The sequence below is a fragment of the Pteropus medius genome, unplaced genomic scaffold (assembly GCF_902729225.1).
Source record: "Pteropus medius unplaced genomic scaffold, Ma_sr-lr_union100, whole genome shotgun sequence".
NCBI lineage: Eukaryota > Metazoa > Chordata > Mammalia > Chiroptera > Pteropodidae > Pteropus > Pteropus medius.
The window spans coordinates 387,216-409,181 of NW_024347852.1; the positions used below are offsets into that span (position 1 = coordinate 387,216).

General features: G+C 49.0%; 2 protein-coding genes across 9 annotated transcripts in view; one reads left to right on the forward strand and one right to left on the reverse strand.

Annotated features, from left to right (window-relative positions):
* LOC120615518 (zinc finger protein 883-like) overlaps nt 1-6,797 on the forward strand; it is a 10,510-nt gene extending 3,713 nt beyond the window's left edge. For 2 of the 4 annotated variants that reach the window (XM_039878596.1, XM_039878594.1), the window contains exons 4-5: nt 1,273-1,374; nt 3,896-6,797. In XM_039878596.1, coding sequence (XP_039734530.1) covers nt 1,273-1,374; nt 3,896-5,781 — 1,988 coding nt within the window. In that variant the 3' untranslated portion in view covers nt 5,782-6,797. Of the gene's footprint in view, nt 1-1,198; nt 1,375-3,895 lie in introns of all 4 variants that reach the window. The other 2 variants (XM_039878595.1, XM_039878597.1) reach the window with 2 other exon arrangements.
* Nucleotides 6,798-8,683: 1,886 nt separating this feature from the next.
* On the reverse strand, nt 8,684-21,943 carry ZNF473 (zinc finger protein 473). 5 transcript variants are annotated; one of them, XM_039878589.1, is made up of 5 exons: nt 21,365-21,943; nt 18,858-19,017; nt 16,460-16,586; nt 14,161-14,250; nt 8,684-12,963 (listed from the first exon to the last, which is right to left on the reverse strand). In XM_039878589.1, the coding sequence occupies exons 3-5, from the start codon at nt 16,557-16,559 to the stop codon at nt 10,577-10,579; spliced, it is 2,577 nt and encodes an 858-aa protein (XP_039734523.1). In that variant the 5' UTR covers nt 16,560-16,586; nt 18,858-19,017; nt 21,365-21,943; the 3' UTR covers nt 8,684-10,576. The 5 variants fall into 5 exon arrangements, with proteins under 5 accessions (XP_039734523.1, XP_039734522.1, XP_039734524.1 ...); XM_039878588.1 differs by having other exon boundaries at nt 18,858-19,060; XM_039878590.1 differs by having other exon boundaries at nt 18,858-19,128.
* Nucleotides 21,944-21,966: the final 23 nt, after the last annotated feature.

Below are 21,966 nucleotides of genomic sequence, written 5' to 3' on the forward strand. Positions count from 1 at the left end.
AGGCTCCGTCCTCAGCTCTCCTTACGCACACGCTTGTGCTAGACAAACCCTGTCCCCTGGGTTCTGGCTCTGTGTAGCTGGCGGCCTCCAGAACACTTCCCAAGGAAGGGCCCGGCCCCCCTGTTCCCCGTCCCCACCAAGCTGACCACGGCCCTCCAGACCCGTTCTTCCTTGGGTCCCCCATCTCGGGGACAGTCAGCAGGCTGGCCCTGGATGCCACCCTTATCGGCTCCTTCACAGCCTGACATGACGTGGCCCCCGCAGCCTCTTCAGTTTTGTCGCCTCCCGTTCTCTCCCCCACTCAAGCTTCCCCAGTCAGCGGAGGGCTTGTCTCTAGGGCGGGAGGCGTGGGCATGTTGTCTGCTCATCGGGATGATCAGTAGGGAGATGGATTCGCTTCTTGGGGCTGCCGGAACAAATTACCACAAACTCGGTGCCTTAAAACCGCAGAAATTTATTCTCCCACAGTTCCGGAAGCCGGAAGTACAAAAGCGAGGCGTGGGCAGCACCACGCTCCTTCCGAAGGCTGTGGGGGGGAGAATCTGTTCCTGCCTCGTCCAGCTCCTTGAGGCTCTCAGCAATCCTGGGGTTTCTCATCTCGTACGTGCATCACCCCAACCTCCGCCTCCACCTTCACATGGCCTGCCCCCTCCATATGTGTCTGTGTGTCCCTCCTCTCATAAGGATACCTCACTGGGTCACAGTCTCGCCATCATCCAGTAGGACCTTGTCTGAACTAATTACATCGGCAAAGCCCCCATTTCCAAATTAGGTGACATTCTGAGGCTTCCGTGGACGTAATTTGGGGCAAACACTGTTCAGTCCGCACTAGGAAGAGAGAAATTAGTGATCTCAAAGGCAGCAGGCATCAAAAAGCAAAAAGAAACAGATGGAATTAATTTTTGTAATATGTTTTGTTTCATCCCATCTATCTAAAATATGATCATTTCGGCACATGTCGAAATCACAGTCTATATAAAAATTATTAATGAGATCATTTACATTTTTCTGCATATTAAGTTTTTCAAAATTTGGTGTGTTTCACACTCAGGTTGAACTCAGGTTGGATGTCAGAGCCTTAAACAGTGACATCAGGGCTCAGGCTCTTTCTGGGACGTAAGCACCCAATAAATGAATCTCACATTGACCGTTAAAGTGTCTAATAAGTAGGCACCCGATGTACGCATCTCTCCTGCAGACCCAGGGCCTGAGGCCCAGCCCTGAGGCCTCTGTGACCATGGCGTCCACTGCCAAGACTCGTGTCTTTTCCAGGAGCAGGGCTCCCTGGGTCCAAACCCGATGTGATTTCCCGTCTGGAGCGAGGGGAAGAGCCCAGGATGGAGGAGCGAGAAGTCTGGCAAGTTACCTGTCCAGGTGGGTGAGGATGTCCAGCAGGTGTGAGCCATCTTCCTACCCCATCTGTCTTGATCAGCGATGGTCATTCAAGAATGAGGCAGCATAACATACAGGTCATCACTGTGGACTCTGGGTTTAAATCTTAGCTCTACCGCTTCCTGGTTCTGTGACCTTTGGGCAAGTCATTTGGCTTCTCTGTGCTTCAGTATCCTCATCTGGAAAATAGGGTCAATAATAGTCCCCAGGGTTGGGCAGAATGAATGAATTTACACAGAGTGTGGCCCAGTCACCCCCCAGTCAGAATAGGCTCCACTGGTTATCATTATGATTATTTGTTGGGAATCGCCTATGTAAAGACCCAGAAGTGGGATCTTATCTGTAAAGTGGGGACACTAACAGTATCTACCTCACCGAATTGTTTTTTTGAGGAATAAATTAGTCAATAGGAGAAGCTTAGAACAGTGCCTGGCACATAGTAAGCATTTAAGAAATGTTACCTATTTCAATAATAATTATTATTGTCCTATTACTATTATTGTAATTACCTGATATATTAGTCAGGACTCTTTTGCATGTAAAGAATCAAAATAGCTCAAGCAAAATTAGATTTTTTTGACCCATGTAAGTGGGAAGTGTTGCCATGTAAGCCTTTAGGCAAAGATGGATCTAAAGCTGTAAATGGTGTTATCAGGGCTCACTTGTGCACATGCTCACGCTCTCTCTCTCTCTCCCCTCCTTCCCCCACCACATGTTGATCCTATCTGTTTCTGGCTTCAGTCTATCTTCAGGCTTTTCTACGTGGCAGCTGATATGGCTTCCCCTAGTCTCAAACTTATGTTCTGCCTAGCAACACCATATATCAATCTCAAGGAAGACTCTGATGGGCCCTGTTTGGATCTTGAACCAATCATAATGGCCTGAGGGATGTGCTATTCTGATTGGCCAGCCTGGGTTTCATGAAGTGGAGTGTGGAAGAGACTATATATGATAAACAGCCCCACCAAGACTACATCAAAAGGGGAGCAGTGGTCGTTCAAAGGCAGGGATGCTAAGGAGACAAGGAGGATGCGTCTAAGGTGTCAGAGTACAAGCCTGCCCCACTCTCTTTGAGGGCAAGGGTCAGATGTCTTGGTCAGCACAGTCATCCAACCCAGCACTGTGGTTGGCACATGACAATTATGCAATTAATGGATGTCTTATGAACAAAGCTACTAGCATCAAAAAATCGATCCCTTCAACAAATTCCAAATGGTAATGTTTCCTGCTCATCATCTTTTCTGTCTCCTTTTCCCCAAATTGCAAGCTATTAAAGCCTCATATACATTTCGTATTGTCGCTATCTGTTGATCGAGTAAAAGTTATATGTTCATCATAGAAACTTTGAAAATCCAAATAAGAATGAAACAAGAAATGAAAATTCCATAATCCTAATAATCTCTTCAAAAAAATTCACATTTAAAATTTTAATGTAGTCTCTTCATGTATTTTCGCCCCAATGTCTCTACTGTATTTTTAATTATAAAAGTAAATAATAACAACATTGATGAACTTTGAAGACATTATGCTAAGTGAAATAAGCCAGACTTAAAAAGGACAAATATCATATGATTTCACTTACATGGGGTACCTACAGTAGGCAAATTTATAGAGACAAAGTAGAATGGTGATTGCTGGGGGTGGGAGAGGGGGAACTGGGAGTCAATGTTTAATGGGTACAGAGTTGCAGTCTGAGAAAATTAAAAAGTCCTGGAGGTGGATAGTGGTGAATGTACTTATGCAACTGAAGTGTACACTTAAAAGTGGCTGAAATGATATAATTTATGTTATGGGTATTTTACCACAATCAAAAATAAATAATAATAAATTTTAAAAACTCTCCATCCCACCACACATACACACACGCACAAATATATAGAAAATCTCTAGAAGGATTCACCAGTTAGAAACAGCGTAGGAACAAAGGAAGGAAGAATATTTACTTTTCACTGTGATCACCTAGTAAAAACTACTTTTTAATATTTAAAATAAATAAAACATTTCAAACATGTAATGTAGAAAGTGAAATTCCCTTATTAATTCACTTCTACAGTTCACTTGCTAACACTGGATATTTTTTAGATTTCCAATCTAAAAAGCGTCAAATAGCTTCTCAGTAATTTGACTTTTTCGACTATTACTGATGTTAAGCATCTTTTTAATATTTATTGGCCACTTATTTTTCTTCTGCAAAGTGCCTATTCACATTCTTGCCTCACTATTTTTATTAGATTGTTTCTCTCTTATTGATTTGTAAAAATGTATTATATATTATGGCCAATAAACCACTGTGCACATAAACTGTGTTACAACTCAGTTCTTTTCATTTTTAGAGTATATTGAGGCCATCCTTCCATGTCAGAACATGAATCTATTTACTTCATGCCTTTTGAAATAGCAACACAAACTTTGAAACTTCTCTTGTAATTTTACAATGGCAGTTATAATAATCAGCTTCCTTTGTCCCAGAACAGATGATATTCATATTTTCCATTTCTTTCAGACTTGGAGACAAGCTCTGAAACTACTCAAGAGACACTGCCAAGAAAGGATATTTCTGAAGAAGCAGCTTCCCCGGTGGGGAAGATGGAGGGAATTTTAAGGGCAGTGCTTGGAGATGGCAAGATAGGGGAATCCTGGACATGTGGCCATCAATTGGAGGACCAGGGAAAGCAGGAGAGGCATTTGAAGTGTCTTTTGGCTTCTCTCAAGGAAAACACCTGTGGGGAGAGAGGTCTTGGCTGTAACGAGCTTGGAAGAAGCTTCAGGCGGACCTTGGTCTTCATGAGGAAGCACAGAGTGCCTGGAGGAGAGAGGCTTCGGAAGTGGAATGGGCCAAGGAAGAGCTCAAAACGCCAAAGGACCTTTGTAGAAAAGAAGTCATTTAACTGTATGGAATGTGGGAAAGCCTTCGTTTACCATTCGGACTATATCCTACACCAGAGAATTCACACTGGAGAAAAACCCTACAAGTGTAAGGACTGTGGGAAGGCTTTCAGGAACAGCTCGTATTTCATTCAGCACCACATCATTCACACGGGAGAGAAGCCCTACGCGTGCAATGAATGTAGCAAGACCTTTACTCAGAGCTCATCTCTGACCGAGCATCAGAGGATCCACACTGGAGAGAAACCATACCAATGCAAGGAATGTGGGAAAGCCTTCACCCAGAGCTCCTCCCTCATTAAGCACCAGCGATGCCACACCGGGGAGAAACCCTATAAATGTGACCAGTGTGGGAAGTTCTACTCACAGGTGTCCCACCTCACTCGCCACCAGAAAATCCACACAGGGGAGAAGCCCTACAAGTGTGGCGAGTGTGGCAAGGCTTTCTGTCACACCTCTTCCCTGAGCCAGCACCAGACAATCCACACCGGAGAGAAACCCTACAAATGTAACGAGTGTGGGAAAACCTTCAGCCACAGCTCATCTCTGACTCAGCATCAGCGGGTTCACACGGGAGAAAAGCCCTACGAGTGCTCCGCGTGTGGCAAGGCCTTCAGCCACAGTTCTTCTCTGACTCAGCATCAGAGAATTCACACTGGCGAGAAGCCCTACGAGTGTAACGAGTGCGGGAAGGCTTACACGCAGATTTCCCACCTTATGAGGCACCAGAGCATTCACATGGGGGAAAAGCCCTATATATGTAATGAGTGTGGCAAGGCTTTCAGTCACACCTCATCTTTTGCTCAACACCAGACAATTCACACCGGCGAGAAGCCCTATAAGTGTAACGAATGTGGGAAAACCTTCAGCCAGAACTCTTCCCTGACGCGCCACCAGAGGATTCACACTGGGGAGAAGCCCTATGAGTGTAACATCTGCGGGAAGGCCTATACCCAGATTTCCCACCTCATTCAACACCAGAGGATTCATACCGGAGAGAAACCTTATGCGTGCAGTGAGTGTGGGAAAGCCTTCAGCCGGAGCACCCACCTTATCGAGCATCAGAAAATCCACACGGGCGAGAGGCCCTATAAGTGTAAGGAGTGTGGGAAGACATTCAGTCACAACTCATCCCTCACTCAGCATCGGAGGATTCACACTGGCGAGAAACCCTACCCCTGTAAGGAATGCGGGAAAGCCTTCAACCAGAGCATCCACCTTATTCAGCATCAGAGAATTCACACCGGAGAGAAGCCCTACAAATGTAACAACTGCGGGAAAACCTATACCCAGATCTCACACCTTATTCAACACCAGAAGGTTCACACAAGTGGCAGACGCTATGTGTGTAAGGAACGTGGGGAGGATTTCGGCTGGAGTTCACACCTCACTGGACACCAGAGAGTTCACAGCACACACAACACCTACATCTGCGATGATTTTGAGAAAGCTTTTGCTTGGGGCACACAGCTTGCTGATCATCGGAGAACTCATGCTGACTAGAAAGCCTGAGAATGTGACACACTGGCGGTTCAGCCTTCATCAGCACTAATAACTTCCTCCCAGAGAGCAACACTAACACCAGACATTGAGAGAGTTGGTTTCTTTTCTTCCTAGGAGGATGGCACAGTTTATCACCAGCTGAGACAGCTTCTGATCATTTTAGTAGCTTCCCCCTAAAATCTGAAATTCCTCCCTATTTTTCAACCTTATAGTGTCCCCAAGTGGTGGTCTAGGTGGTGGTCTAGGTGGTGCTCTAAATGGGCTGCAACTATATCTGGGATCTTAAATAAGGTCCCTCTGAGCTTTTTAAATGCAATGATTATTCATTAAATTGGAGCCTGAAAATTCAAGAAAAAAGAAACAGCTGGAAAGAATAACCCTTGAGTAAAAGTGTCAAATATATGTAGCTGAACATACGTGCTAGAAGATTTTACTTTCCTTTAAAACTTTAAGGTACAAATGTCACCACAAAACTTACAATTGGCTTAAACACTGAATGTTTCACATATTTACAGCCACTTTTTATGTTGTTTTTTTGGTCTTTTCCATTTCCAGGATTTGTGATTCACAAAGCAGTCGCCCTACTGAGCATCATTTTCTAAATTCTATTCATACCCAAAGGGAGGTTTTTCCTTTCCTCATATTTTTGAAACGATATTTTTCTAATTATAAAAATAATTGCATACTTTCACAACAGGAAAAAATTTGAAGTAAAATCACATATGCTTATTGTAAAGGATAGTTTGGAAAGAGTAGAGAATTATGGACTACAATATCAATCCCCCATAATCCTATAGCCCAGAGACAACCACCGATCATATTGGACTGTATATCTGGTTTTGTTTTACACTGTGTTCCATATCCATATTATTAAACTTAGAAAAAATTAGAATCAGAAAACAAAAGCCATATATATTCACCTACAACTTGGTCACCCCCAGAAGTCATATTGTTTTGATTTTTCCTATTTCCTTCAAAATAGCGTTTAAAAATAAATCTTATTTTATTTGATTGTAGTAAGAGTGTAGAAATGATTTTGACTTCTCTGTTTTGTCCTTGTTTTATCGTGAGCAGTGTCCTTTCTCATCACATACACTTCATACTCATCATTATTCGCGCTAATGATATTTATTTCATTGACAGGTGGCAAATAATTTACAAATCCATTGCCCCATTTTGGCTTTGTTCTAAGCCCCTGATCGATACGGATTGTTCACCAATTTTCTCAATTATGAACAGTTTTATAACGAGCATTTTCACGCTTCCTCTCTTCTTTTGGGGGGATTATTTCTCTAAGTCAAATTTCTCAGAGTGAGAATAATAGAGTCGAGACTCTAACCATTTTCCTGATTCCTGAATGTTTCAAATTGCTTTCCAAAGAGACCGAACCTAATCTACTTGGCACAAGGGGGCCTGTGGACCACAGTTTTGCGACATTTTTACCAGCACTGAACATGAATCATGTGATTTTTTTCCCCCCATGTCAAACTTAAAATGGTGCTTTCAGTAACTTGCTGTGTGCCGAGCTCTGTTTTAAGCCCTTAGTATGAACACCTTTCATTCTTCCAACACCTACACGTGTTCAGGGCCGTGTTGTTCCATTTCACAGATGAGGGCACTGAGGCACAGAGAGATGAAGTAGCCAAAGTCTTCAGACTCTTGGAAGTGCTGAGTGCCTATTTCTGCTTCTCCACTTCCTTCACGAATACTTGCTATTAATGTTTTTTTAAATATTTCTAGTAAGTAAAAATGTCCTATTGATAAATGATGTTATTGATGTTTTGGCTTCATTGAATTGCTTATTTATGTATTTTGCCCATTTTTAATCGGGCTTTTTGTATTAACTCTTTGTTTTATGTTACTAATATTTTCTCCCAGTTGGTTATTTCTCTCAATTTTGCTGATGGTGTTATTTTGCTATAGATTTTTTTTAATTTTAGGAATTCAAATCTATTTGAATTTTCTTTTATAGTTCTTAAACCTACTGTCATGCTAAGAAAGGCCTTCCTCACTCCCCGGGATTATGAAAACATTCTCCTATATTTTATTCTAGTATTTTTACAATTTCTTAAGAATTAAGTTTTTATTCCATCTGCAAGGCTATCACATTCCAACTGGTGAGGCTGCACCCGGATCTCCTGGGTGTATAGGATGGATCCAGCCACCCATCACATCCCCAGCCCTGCCAACCCACAGTGCCAAACCCACGTAGTGTGAGTGAGCAAAAATAAACCTGTGCTGTTCAGCCACTGAGATCCAACTTAACTATATTGCCAAAGCATTATCCTGACACAGCCATCCTGCCACTGGCAGGGGCACTAGGCTTCAGTTAGTTAGTGTTCCCCAAACCTCACTCAATCATATACTAGTGTCAATTTTTTTTTTTTTTACTGTAGATGTGTGCCATACTTTCCTTTAAATAAGTTCACATTTTTAAAAACTTTTATAATAAAAATAAAAAATTTAAAGGACTTTTTATCACTACCATGCGTGGGAAACTAGTATCTTTTGTCAGTAAAAGGGAAAAAGGGGGCAGAGGAAGGAAAATACCGAGAGCAAAATAGCATTAAATTCTAGGTAAAATTATTGCCCGAGCTGGAGGCCTGCTGTCTTTGTAATGAGAGAGGAGTAAACACCATGTTGTGCGTGCTTTCTCCCCCACCGAAGACTGCACTACAATGGAAAAGTGGTTTGATGCTACATCTGATGACCAGCTGGTTCCTCTGTGGTCCATGCCCCTAACCACCTTGGGAAAAAGACTTAACTGCCCTCTTAGGGGACCGTTTTCAGCGTTACAAGCCCTCCCCCACTAGAACACCTGTCAGCACCCAGCAGGCAGGGGCTCTGTATGCTCCACGCCCGGCTGGGGGTGGGGCACCAGGCTGAGAGAAGGAAGCAACACTTTTAGACTCAAAACTTTAATCAGACAACCAACACGTATACACAAAGGGCATTCTACACTGGCCCATGCAATACAGGTCACTAGTTACAGAGACCGCCTCCTCTTCCCGCCCAGGGGTTGCTGACTTTCCACAGGGCCTCCGATCTGTACGTTTGATCTTAAAACTCTCACTGAACACACTTTTCAATCTGAGTTCCCACCTCCCCACCCTGCGACACTCTGTAAGCCCCTTTGGTACATAACAGACTGACGGCCCAGACTAGACTGATCTCAAGGGCAGGAGTTAAACCAGCAGGGAGTCAAACCTTTCGGCCACTAGGAAACCAGTATACTCCCCACTCTGCGGTGGGCCCAAGGGTCAGCCATTAAGTTTCCAGTTTCAACAACAAAACCAACCAGCAGAACTCAAGGTTTAAGGTATGAAAAGCCCAAATGCACAGGGCACATACTCCTAAACTTTTTTAGCACCAAAAATAGGAAAGATATCAAAATCGGGGGTCCAATGTCTTCATAAGATTGTGCTTCAGCGGATAGGTGACTGGGTGGCTTACGGAAGGGACACCAAAGCTGAGTTGAGGAGGTACCATCAGGAGAGAGCTGTTGTGTGGTTCCACGGGGTGTCTCAACTGTAGAACAGGCCTCGCCCAGCAAGTGGCTGACTCGAGGGCTCCAACATGAAGCATCATTTCCTCGTAGGCTTCCAACAATCCTCGGTGGCCCCAGACCTTGCTGTGATGAGGGAATGTTGGCCTTTTAAGATGTCACTTGTCACCGAACTGTGCTCCTCTATGGAAAGGGGGCCGTCTATTTCCCTTGGATTCCAGAAGCTTCAAGGCAAGGGCAGGCCTTACCGTATTGACATTCCGTCCTGGCACCTAGTGAAGCGCCTGGTGAGTGGCCAGCTTGGATAAATGGTGAAGAACATTCCAGCAGTGGTTTCCGTACATCGCAATTCTCACCACCAAGCACATCTTCTGCGCAGAGCATGTTAACTGTGTGGCAATACCCAGTACAGCTTTCCTAATGGAATACAGCTATTTCCGGTACGTTAACCACAGTGACAAATTGGGTCTCACGGTGGATAACCAACAACTTTAAATGGAGGAAGGCCATCATGGTAAAGGTAGCATGTGTATGTGGGAGGGGGTCCTTTTGAGTCAGAGGTTTGAGAGGTTAGGAGCGGAAAGCTTTAGCCATTTGATGTTAGTTTATATGTTGTTCTGGGCTATCTGTGGGTGAGTTAAGAAAATACTAGGACAGAGCGGAGAGATGGAGGGAAGGGAAAGACAAGACTAAAAAAATAATAAATTAAGGTTTGGAGAACCAAATTAAGCCAAGGACATCCTGGAGAAAAACTTTAAAAATTAAAGCATATTATTAAGAACATTAATTGCAATAGAGAGTTGCTAATTCTTCTCTTCCTTTTAACATAAAAGAGTGTATTTACGTTGTACCTAATGCATACGTAGAGCTCACACTCAGTGAGTACTTACTATATGCTAGGCACTCGGTCCTAAGTGCTTTACATCTAATTTATCCTCACGATGGCCCTCTGAGGTAAGTAACTATTACTGCGCCCATTTTGCAGATGAGAACATTTGAGGCCCTGAGAGGTTTCACGACTCTCCCAAGATCGCTTAGGCAGCAGATGGCAGAACTGGGATTTAACTCAGCAGACTGGTTTGAGTCCACCTCAGAATCTGGACACCATACGGCTTCTTTTGTTTTCATTGTTTTAATGCAATTTGTGTGCAAGTTTTCTAACCTTTATTAATAAAGAGACTTATCTATTGTGCTAGAGAGGCGGGTTACAATGTGATGGTTTCAAGTTTAGGCCTCAGATGACCGTGTGTGCAGCTTCCATCTGGCTGCTGCGGGTGGTATTGCTACTTCTTACTTTTCAGTGTGAACTCGCTGATGTCGGCGGAGACCTAAGTAGTAGCGAAAGGCTTTCTGACAGTGTTGACACTGATATGGTTTCTCTTGGGTGTGAATTCTCTGGTGCTGACTGAGGTGGGCGCTGAGGCCAAAGGCTTTCCCACACACATCACAGGTGTAAGGCTTCTCCCCAGTGTGAATTCGCTCATGCTGCTTCATATTTGCTTTCTGGGAGAAGGCTTTCCCACATTCGGCACACGTGTAGGGCTTCTCCCCAGTGTGAACTCTCTGGTGAACAGAAAGGCACGAGCTCTGGCTGAAGGCTTTCCCACATTCCTCACAAGTATAAGGCTTTTCTCCAGTGTGGACTCTCCGGTGTCGAATGAGTGGGGTACTCAGGCTGAAGGTTTTCCCACAGTCGCCACATTTATAGGGCTGCTCGCCTGTGTGAACTCTCTGATGCTTAGAAAGGTGCCGGCTGTGGTGGAACGTTTTTCCACATTCCTTACACTCAAAGGATTTCTTTTCGGCATGGGTTTTCTGATGCTGGGTAAGGTGGTCGTTGTGCGCAAAGACTTCGTCGCACTGGTTACATCTGAAGAGTTTCTCTGCAGTGTGAACTGACTGATGCTCTGAGAGACGTGCACTTTGGCTGAAGGTCTTTCCACACTCATGACACTTAAAGGGGCGCTCGCTCAGGTGGGTGCGCTGATGCTTGGCGAAGAAGGCGCTGCGGATGAAGGCCTTCCCGCAGTCTCCACATTTATAGGGCCTCACTCCCGAGTGAGCCATCTGGTGGCGATCAAGCTGTGTACTTTGGCCAAAGGCTTTCCCACACTGGTTGCACTCGAAGGGCTTCTCCCTAGTGTGAATCCTCTCATGCTGAGTGAGGTCTTTGCTGCAGCTGAAAGTTTTCTCACATTTGTTACACTTAAAGCACTTTCTGCCGGTCGCCGGATGTTCTTTCTCTTCTGAGTTCTGATTCAAGGCCTCTCCACTCTTGTCAAGTCCTTGTTTTTCTCGGGTGTGAATGCTCTGGTGGCAAGTTAGGGTCGAGCTGCAAATGAAGCGCTCGCCACACTCCTGACATTCATAGCGGGTTTCCACAGCATGGATTTTCTGGTGTTGAATAAGGCGTTCGTTATGCCTGAAGGTCGCCTTACATTCGGCACAGCTGTAGGGCTTTTCTGTGGCATGAACGGACTGGTGTCGAATCAGGTGGGAGGGCCGGCTGAAACTCTTGATGCATTTGTGACATTTGTGGGGCCTGTAGCCCGTGTGAATCCTCAGGTGTTCGTTAAGGTGAGTGTTCCGGTAGAAGGCTTTCCCACACTCAGTGCATTTGAAAGTCTTCTCTCTGCCATGAACCCTCTGGTGGGTCTTTAGGGTCAAGATATGGCTGAAGAGTTTCCCACACTTGTCACACTTAAACGGCTCTTCTCTGGTGTGAACGGACTGGTGTTTGATGAGCGCCAAGTTCTGCTGAAACACCTTCCCACATTCCTGGCACTGAGAGGTAGCTTTTGGGGCGTGAATTTTCTGATGCTGGAGGAGATATTTGTTAAAGTTGAAGGTGGCCTTGCATTTGGCACATTCGTAGCGCTTCCGAGTGTGGGTTTTCTGATGCTGAGTGAGACGAAAGGTGCGGCTGAAATGCTCGCCACACTCATTACACTTGTAGGGTTTAGCACCTGTGTGGGTTTTCTGCTGCTCAACAGGCTGAGAGCCGTGACCTGACGGATGGCTGCGGTCTTGACTCTTACGTGGTTTCTCTCCAGTGTGAATTTTCTGATGCCAGAGGAGGTGCGTATTTTGACTGAAAGTTTTCCCGCACTTGTTACAAACATAGGATTTGTGAGTCGTCGGATACATGAAAAGGCACGAACTCCGGTCCAAAGCGCTCTCCTGCTCTTGCTTTGCAGCAGACTTCTCCCGCATGTGAACGATCCAGTGCTGGATGAGATGGCAACCCCGGCTGAAGCTCTCTCCACATTCGCTACACTTGTATGCTTCCTCCCCTCCCAGGGCAGTGTCCTGCTGACTCTGGTCTGAGTGGTAGCCAAGGTCATTCCTACATTCCTGAGACTCAGCTGGCGTCAGGTTCTTTTCGGGAAGATCATGGATCACGGACTCCTCTCCCGTCGGAAGGCGGGGCTCAGGGCTGAGGCCACTCTTGAATTCGTGACTCTTGCACTTTGTGGGACTTTCCACGTTGGTGACGTCAGAACTCAGAAGACTTTCTGGATCTCCTAGCAGACTATCTAACCAGCTCTCGTCCATGCAGGCTTCTCCCAAGTTGAAGTTCCAGAGGCCATCCTTGGAAAACGCCTCCAGAAGCTCCTGGGAGAGTCCTTCCTCCAGGAAGTCCTGCAGCGGAGAACAGTTCTTGGCCTCAGCTATGTCTGCAAGAGAGGAACAGTGCAAATGTCTCCTGTTCCCCAGGGTGTATAGACAGGGGCTACAGTGCGAGGACAAAAACAAGAGGGAGAAAAAGGGATGGGACCTGAATCAAGCCGGTCCATCGAGGGGACAAAGGAGAAGAGGCCAGCATGGTGACCCAGCTGGAACCAGCGCGATGAGAAACAGCGAGCCCACGTCCGGGGCTTACGACTGGAGCTGGGCCCACCCAGGGATGGGATCCTCTCGCGGACACTCTCCACTGTCACCTTGTCTGCTAAGGCCTACCTCCTAGAAGCCCTGTTCAAGCGGGCGAGAGAAATGAACGGTAACAATGCCACACAACTGCCACCATGCAGGAGACATTTGCTCATCAGCAGTCACGGCCCCGCACGCACGCTGGGGCGGCAAAAACAGAAATCCGAGGCTGCTGGAACCTGTGCCCGGGTTGGTCACCTACGTGCAAATGCTGGTGTGCCGCCAGCAGGCTGCAGAGCTTCTGAGAGGTGAAGCAAGGATGCAGCTGCGCGGGCCAGGTGGGCGGAGCCTCCCCGAGAGGCGTGGCCGCCCCCACTGCCGGTTCAGGGGCCCTCCTCCCGCGTTAATGGTCGAACCAGAGGAAAGCTCCCCGCGCCCTGGGCAAGGCCCCCGCCTCCACTTCCTCCCAGGAGGAGCCTCTTGACCAGCGTCCTCACTGCTTAACCCGATCCCCCTGAGGAAGCGTGTCCCGAGAGAGGCAGGGTGAAGGCCCTCGGCAGCATTTAGGCCAGGCCTGGGGTTACTAACAGATGTGGCCACCTGCTGCGCTCGTGGGACAGGAAAGAGGGCTGGGCCTGACCAAGGGGAGGTGGAACAGGGAGACCAGGGTGTCCTCCTGGGTGCTCAGGGAGCGCGAGGCAGGAAGACGGAGAGACCGACTTGAGGAATGGAAGACCAACCCGAGGACCGAGGAGAGGACAGAGGAAAGGCACCAGGACAGCCACATGCTGAATGCCAAGATAGACGAAGACAAGGTGGGCATGCGGAGTGAGGGTCCCAACCTCTGTTGGGACGTGCGGACAAAAGCCAGCATGTGGCAGAGCAAAGCCCAGACGCCGGGGTCCTGATGGCTGGGGAGAAGTACTAGGTCTGGACGGAGGTCCCGAGGATGGGGGGCCATGCCTCAGGACCCCACTGCCCTCCCCCAAGCACCGCCCACTCACCAGGGCCTGTCGCTTCTGGACTTCCTCTCACCAGGGCCTCCGGCTCCTCCGCCACATCTGGAGGGGAGGGCAGATCGGATCCGGGGGGGTCTGCAGGGAGAGAACGGCACTGTCGTCGGCACTGTCATCAGCCAGGACACGGAGGGCCACCCAGCCGCTCGGCGGGAACCTTCCGGCACCTCCTGACCACCTGATCTTTAGCACACACTGCTGCAGGCCAGACGCTGCGCCGTGCAGCTCCGGATCCAGTGGGGGAGAGGGACCCAGAAAGCCACAATCCAGGGCGATCAGAGCTGTGACGGCTGGGGCTGGGGACACGAAGGACTTGCAACTGCTTGAGGGAATGAGCGGTCTGCCAGTTGGAGACACCCGTACTTCCTGAGCCGGTCACCACTCTCGTTCACCCATGGACCACACTGCCTGAGGCCTCCACGGGCCAGGCCTGTGGTACGAGATGGCAGGGTCCTGGACCCAAGCAGTCCCGCATCCTGCCCTCCGCCAACTTCCTCAAGGACAGGAGCAGAGTCAGAATCCAGGGATGTGTGCTACCGTGGAGGAAAGGCCACCACTGGCTTGGAAGGTAAAGGCAGAGGTCAGGAGGGAAGCAATACAGGCAGCTTCTAGAAGCTGAAATGGAGCAAGGAAAAGACTCTCCCTGGAGCCTCCAGAAGGAACGAGCCCTGCCAACACCTTGACTTTAGCCCAGTCAGACCCATTTCGAACGCCTGCCCTCCAGAACTCTAAGAGAATAAAAGTGTGCCGCTTTAAGCCACCACGTTTGCGGCGTCCTCATTTACACACACGGATGTGCGCAGGGGCGTCAAGGGCAACGCGTTTCCACTGTGGCCGGAGTTTAAAAACTGAAAAGACGCCGGGCTCGGCCCTCCTCTAAGCTGCTTCTGCAGCCCGTGGAGTCCAGTTTGGAGAAGATCGGTCCCGACGTGACAAAATTACACCAACTCGTGGTTTCCAGTGTGCGCTCGTGTATTTTTCATCTTTCGGAATAAATTCTTCTTGTCTTTGGAGAAAGGGAAATGAGTTGATTGGGAGGAGGTGATAGTGATGTGGAGCTGGGGTGCCGTGGCCCTGGAGTCGCGTGGGTCACAACTGGCGTCTCGGCTGCCCCTGTCTGGCCCAGACCGTTCTGCTGAACTTCCTTCCTCCTGGGAATGCTGGCACGTTCCCGGCAGAGGGGGCACGTGACCAGCCCCCGATAAAAACCCTGGGGCTGAGTCTCGAACGAGCTAGCTTCCCGGACCCAAGACATTTCACATACGCTGTCAGACCTTGGTACTAGGGGGGTTAGTGTCTCCTGTGAGACTCCACTCGGAGGGGACCCCGCAAGCTGCGCTAGTCTCCCCGGGCCTCACCCCATGCTCCTCCCCTTTGCTGACTGCGTCGCGTCCTTTCGCTGTGATGATTTATGGCATGAGCATGACTATATGCTGAGGCCCGCAAGTCCTAGTAAACCATCAATCCAGGGTGTGGTCCTAGGGACCCCAACATAGCTGTGAAGATGACTCCCCCTCTTTGAACCTGTTTAAGAATGTGCAGTAAAACAGGGACAGTCACACTTCATCACGGGGGATGAGAGGATTGAAGGAGGGGGTTCTAACAGCTCACCCGGCAGAGGCCCTGGTTCCTGACATAGCATCTCCTGCTACTCATTCATTTATTAATTTAGGAACCGTTTATCGAGTCCCCATAGCAGGGACTGTTCGCTGCAAATGCTGCGGTACACCAGTGAACAGCGCCGGTGGCGCAGGACTCCCCCATCCGGCCAGACAGTTAGAAAGTGAAGGAGCAGCGACGAGCTGGGCAGGGGAGGGAGGAGGGAGTGGAATGGGCTTGCGATGTGAGTCTCAGGCAAGGAAGGGACCAGAGGGGACAGAAATACGCAGACGCTGTGTCAGCACGAGGACTCGCTCTACAGCAACAAGGTGGGAAGCTCCACCGAGGCTCGAGTAGCAGGCGCGACCCGTTAGGGCTCTCCCCTCGTTACCACCGACGTGCGGGTCGGCTCGCGCCTGGTTGCGGGGCTGTGCTCGCATTCCAGGATGTGTGGCAGCATCCCTGGGCTCTACCGCCAGGTGCAAGGAGCACCTCCCCCACACCCTAAGTGCAGACAATCAAAAAGGCCACCAGGTATCGCCAATGTCCCCTGGGGGGAAGAATCAGCCAGCAGGGTACCACTGGGCTGGATCATGCTGGTTCTGGGGTGCTGAGGGGCTGAGAACTCATCCTGTGGGTGACAGGGAGTCACGGGCGATCACCGAGCAGGGCCGGGGCGCACACTCACTCAGCAAGAAGAGGTTCTGGTAGTTGTCCAGGGCTGTGTCCCAGAACACGTCCCCCTGGTCCAGCCCCAGCTGCTCCCAGTCTTCCAAGGTGAAGTCCATGGTGAAGTCCTTGAGGGTCACAAATTGCTGAAACACAACACACAGTCAGTGACTCTGGTGCTGGGGTCAAGAAGGGGCCTCACAGCTCACTCAGTGCGGCCCCCGCCTCAACGTGCCAGGCCTTTGTGACAAAACTCATCTCATGAGAACCTTCAGACCTGAGACCAGGTGGCCCCATATTTTGTAAGCAAGAACACAGAGTCTTGCAGAGGAGATGTGATGTCCCCTGAAGGTCACACAAGCAGGACTTCAACCCAGGTCTGCCTGATCCTAAAATCCATTTATTTCTGGCTTTTGTTTTTTTTAGTGTTTGTTCAAGATTTTAAGTTTTTATCATGGAAACTTTCAAGCATACACCCAAGTAAATACATAAATGCAAAAGACCACCAGGTGTCCATGACCCAACTTTAAGGATTACCCCCACCTCTGAAAGTGGCGACAATCACAAAGGTCACCACCAGGCATTGCCAATGTCCCCGGGGGTGCAGAATCAGCCAGCTGGGAACCACTGGGCTAGATCATTAGAAGAACATGTGTCTTTCAGCATGTCTGTTTTGTTCATTAAGCCTCTTTCCCCACCTTTATTTATTTTTTGTGGGGGCTAAAATATTTCAAAGTTAATCCCAGGTAGCATCTGATTTCAGTAGTAACGGTGGAACCCCTTACTATTACTAAACACATGCGCCATGTTCGAAGTCTGTATTCAGATTTATCTGACATCTTTTCTTCCAACTTTTCTTATTGTGGTAAAATATATGTAAGAATTTCCAACTTAACCGACTTGTAGCATACAGTTCAGTGACATTAGGTACATTCACATTGTTTTGCAACCATCGCCACCATCTGCAGAATTCTGTTCATCTTGCAAAACTAAATCTATCTGCATTAAACGCTAACTCCCCAGCCCCCTCCCCCAGCTCCGGCACCCCACCATCCTGCTTTCTGTCTCTATGGTTTTGACAGCTCTGGGTTCCATGGTATGTTTTTATAGCAGAATCCGAGGAGACCCATGCCCTGTACTGGGGTGATGCGCCTCGGGGGGTTAACCTCCAGCCGTACCCCTCCGCCCTTTACATGCCATGTTCCTGATTTAGGGTGCCACGTTCTGGACGTGGCAAACTGCTTTCTCTTGGTGTCATTCAGCTGCTCCTCTGTCCACTGCGTTTCCTGGAGACTAGTCAGGAGAGCAGCAACCTGGTGAGATTCAGTGCAACTATGGGGGACAGGAGCCCTCATCTGCGTTGCTGGGCCCACTTAGGGATGCGTGACTACCTGAGGTTCCTGCCTGATTGCCCAGCTTTTAGCGAAGCCACCTTTCTTAATTTTAAAACTTCCCAGTGAATAGATGTTTAGAATAAAAATTCAAATACTGGAGAAGTATTAACAGTAAAAAGTGACAGCCTCCCCTCACCTCCTGGTGACAGCACCTCACCTCCTGGTGAACCCACGGTTGGCTGGTGTGCTCCTTCCAGACCTCCAGCCACACACATTTCAAGTAAAAATGAAATCTGAGCTTGTCATCTGGGTTTGGGGTGTGGCCCCACCACCTTCCTCTGTGGGTGACTGCTGGCACATAAGTCACATGCCCCCTCTGATCTCCGATTCCGGCCCCATCTCATAGGGCTGCTCTGCGAAGTGACAGATGCTGCCGGGAAGCTCCTGCCTGGTTCCTAGCACACAGAAAGGACTCGACCAAAGGGCAGTTGTGTCTAGTCTGGCGGGGCTGACAGACACGGGCAGGGGCGAGCACACCTGGGTGGCTTTGAGCTACAGTGGCAGCAGCAGATGGTGCTATGGGAGACCAGAGCAGAGATGACTCCGCCTGGGAAGAGTGGGGGACTGCGCTGGGTCTTGAAGCCTGTTTAAGGCCAGCCGGGGATGGCAGGCAGCGTATTCTGGGTGTGCTGTGTTTCAGCAATTTGCGACTCTCAAGGACGTGGCCGTGGACTTTATCTTGGAGAAGTGGGAGCAGAGGGAGGAGACTGAGGAACGGCTGGGAAGCTGGAGAGTATAGTGTAACATTTTATCACCATCAAGAAGGGAGTGTCACTTGTGGGAAAGAGAAAGCGGTGTGGGGCTGGGGGGACAGAGAGACAGGACCCAGGAATAGGCTGAGAAACCTGGATTTTATCCAAGAAATAAGATAGATTCCTGGAAGAGTACTGGCAGGAGTGATAACGTGAGAGCTTTACGGAGATCGCTGCAGGGGCCACCACAGGACAGTGAGCCTGGGACAAAGGCAGCCAGCTGTGCAGCCTTTGGGGATGATCCACTGGGGTGGAGGGACCCTTGACTCACCTCAGTCACAGCCGACTAAAGCTGAAGCCAGAGTCCTCGTTTAAGCTCCCCCTCCTTCGCCTCCACGTTCCTGGCTGGCAGGGCTGTGGGAAGGACCAAGGGGCTGGGAGGAAGTCGTCCTTCCTTCTCGGGCTGCTTTCCTCGCCATGCTGGTTGAGCCCTCAAAATGCCCAGAAGTAGAATGAGTCAGAACACGTGCTTCCCTGCAGGAATCGTGACGCTGTCTTGATTGAAACTAGCCTGGCCCCACGTTTCCACTGTGCTTCGGCGCCTACAAAACGGCGTAATGACCACGCTCAGTACTTATTGAGTCAGGAGATTCACATTTGGAACGTTCTGTCTTGCTCACTGCCGTGTCCTAGCACAGTACAGTGCGTGGCGACAGCAGGTACTTTAAACATTTGTTGACAGAACACACGTCTCTAACCGAACCCCTGGGACAATGCTTCTGAGATTTCAGACCATCGTCTCTAGGATTGGAGTCCAGGTGAGTCGGCCTCCAAAACTGTTGTTATTTCTACAATAGCTGGAGTTCAACTCTTTTTTAACCACGACCCACGGTAACAAGGACAATATATATCACGACTGCTCGTTCACATATATAACCAAACAGAAGCTTCACGAGACAATACTTAACCTTACAAGGTAGAACGTACTGGGATGTTTACTGTCCTTGTCGCTTTTATTTTACTTCATGGAAAAAAATTATGGTGACTGCCCACCGAGTTTTATTTTCATGACGCACAATATGCAAAACACTATACCATAGGGCTTTTTCCACATCTGTAGCCACTATGAATTTCCTAAGGAGCATATAGCTATGCAGCATTGAAAACACTCCACATCACGAAGCGGCAGGATGACTTAATGACACAGGTCCACAATTCGTAAGCCTCTGAGGCCAGATGCGCTTTGAAATTCAGAAATGTTCAGATTTTTAAAAGGTGATATACATTTATTCAACATATTTCATTAATACCCCAGTGCAGTGTGGGACAAGCAGCATTTTGTTATCGAACAGTGTTTCTAGAGTGAAGGGTAAATATACTCACTCTAGGTCGGATAATGAAAGGTTATAAATCACAGCAGTTCTGGTCAGGTTTGGGCACCAAAGTGAAAAAAAGAACGGTCTTCAGAACTTTCTAGATTTTGTGATTGCAGATAAGGCAATGTAGTAGACCGATAAGTGCTAACACTTACAATGATTTTTCTCACGTGACAGAGATTAAATCTAGACATGTGAGTACAACTTGATCCACAGACATTTTATTTGACCCACAGTGTCGGCAGATAGGAAGTTTCCGAAAGAAAATTATTTTAAGTAGTCCCAAACTTGAAAACTGGGAAAATTCACCTAAAAATTCCAGCTTCTGAAAAATCTGAGGATTGGGCCAGGCTGGGTCTGCGATCCCACGGAGCTAGTTAGTTGCAACTGATTAAAACTAACCCCCCACCCTCAAAGATGGGGCAAGTGCTGCCTGATGCCCCCTGCGTGTCTCTCCTTCACCTGCTCTGCCTGGCCCTCGTGAACATCTGCGCTTGAGATCTGTCTAGTTTCCAAATCACCTTCGGTCCCTATCTCATACACTCTCAGCCCTGGGAGGGAAGGGGCTGGAGGGAACCTTCATGTCACCACGCTCAAGGTCACCCAGCCTGTCAGAGTGACTTGAGCCAAACAATTACAGGGCTGAACCACCTTGGGCCCTGGAGTCTTGCTTCTTCTTAGTGTGGGATCATAACCAGATCATTCGCCCTTTCTGTGCCTCAGTTTCCACATATACAAAATGGGGCAAATAAAACAGATCCACAACCCCTTATCTTTAATCCTAAACAACAAAATGCTCTGTAAACCAGGGCTTTATTCATAAACTGGCAGCAAAACTTAACCCGAATTGTCACTGTAGTCTCTTCCCTTCAGTGTGACTTTTCACGCCTTTCCCGGCAGAAACATTCGAGTGCCCCAGATTCCACCGGGAGTGCTGCTCAGTTATGAAACATGAACCCTATCAATCTCCGTAAGTCTGGTTCCCGAGATGACTCTGGGGCCAGGGGTATCGGGTAAGGCCGGGGAGCGACACTGATCTGTCACCGATGCTGCGGAGGTGACGGAAGAGAACGCGAGGACAGCACGGCGCCTGCCACACCGAAAGCGCTCAAAATAAACGCTCGATCCTTTGACCTCTCCAAGAACCCGCATCCGTTCGCCCTGCCCAGTTCTGCCAACGGCTTCAGGCGACACACCCGCTCCTCCTGCCTCGGTTTCCCCAAATAAAACAGGCCTGCTCCTCTCAAAGGCTGCCGATGAGGGCTGGAAACTACTTCAACCGGAGCCCCGGCCCGTAGCAGGCTCTGAACGAGAGCTTAAGACTCCACGTCGACCCACCGCCCACGACGACGCGCCCTCTGCGGCTGTCGCCCCAGAAGCCTTCCGTCCGTCACCCTTCTGGAAAGACCGAGCCCCCAAACCTCTAGAGTCCCCAGTGACCGCAGCCCCGGTGTCTCCTCACCTCGAGACTGCCGTCTGCCAGGTTAACAGACGCCACCCTAGCCCGGGGGGCGGGACACGGAACCCCCCTCACGCGCGCCGCGCCGCAGCCACTTCCGGTGCCGCGCGAAACCTCCTTCGCGTTTCCCCACGCAGCGTCCTCCGCGCCGGCGCCGAGACGCCCTTTCCCAGAGGGCTAAGCGGCCGCGTTCGCGTCTCCATCCGCTTCCCCGGTCTCAGGAGTCCTGCTGCGCGCTCCGCGGGGGGAAACAGAGCAGAAACAGAGTCGGGACCGGGTGCCAACTGGGCGTTGTAGCCCAGCGTTTACCCTATTGAAGAACAATCTAACTGGCCGCCCCCTGACTCTCCTAGAAGACAGGGAGGCTCTTCCCTGTCTTAAGTAGACCGCCGGGGGGTTGCCGTAGAAACGCGTGGAAGTAGGGGGCGGAGTTGAGGCGGAGAAATAATGGAACCTCTTCTGATTGGCGGAGAGGTGCCTCATAGTTCATCCTTTCTTACTATTGGTTCCACGTGGACACATGCGCAGTAGAACGAGACCGTGTTCCACAGGGTATGGCAGTGGGGTGGGGCCGAGAGGGAATGATCCCGCCCCCAGCCGCTGTC

Coding starts and splice junctions, on each gene's coding strand:
- ZNF473 (XM_039878589.1), bottom strand. CDS start 16,559: ATGGACTTCACCTTGGAAGACTGGGAGCAGCTGGGGCTGGACCAGGGG. Junction 14,251..16,459: donor CCAGAACCTCTTCTTGCTGA/GTGAGTGTGCGC, acceptor CTCTCCCTGCAG/ACCCCCCCGGATCCGATCTG. Junction 12,964..14,160: donor TCCAGAAGCGACAGGCCCTG/GTGAGTGGGCGG, acceptor CCTCTCTTGCAG/ACATAGCTGAGGCCAAGAAC.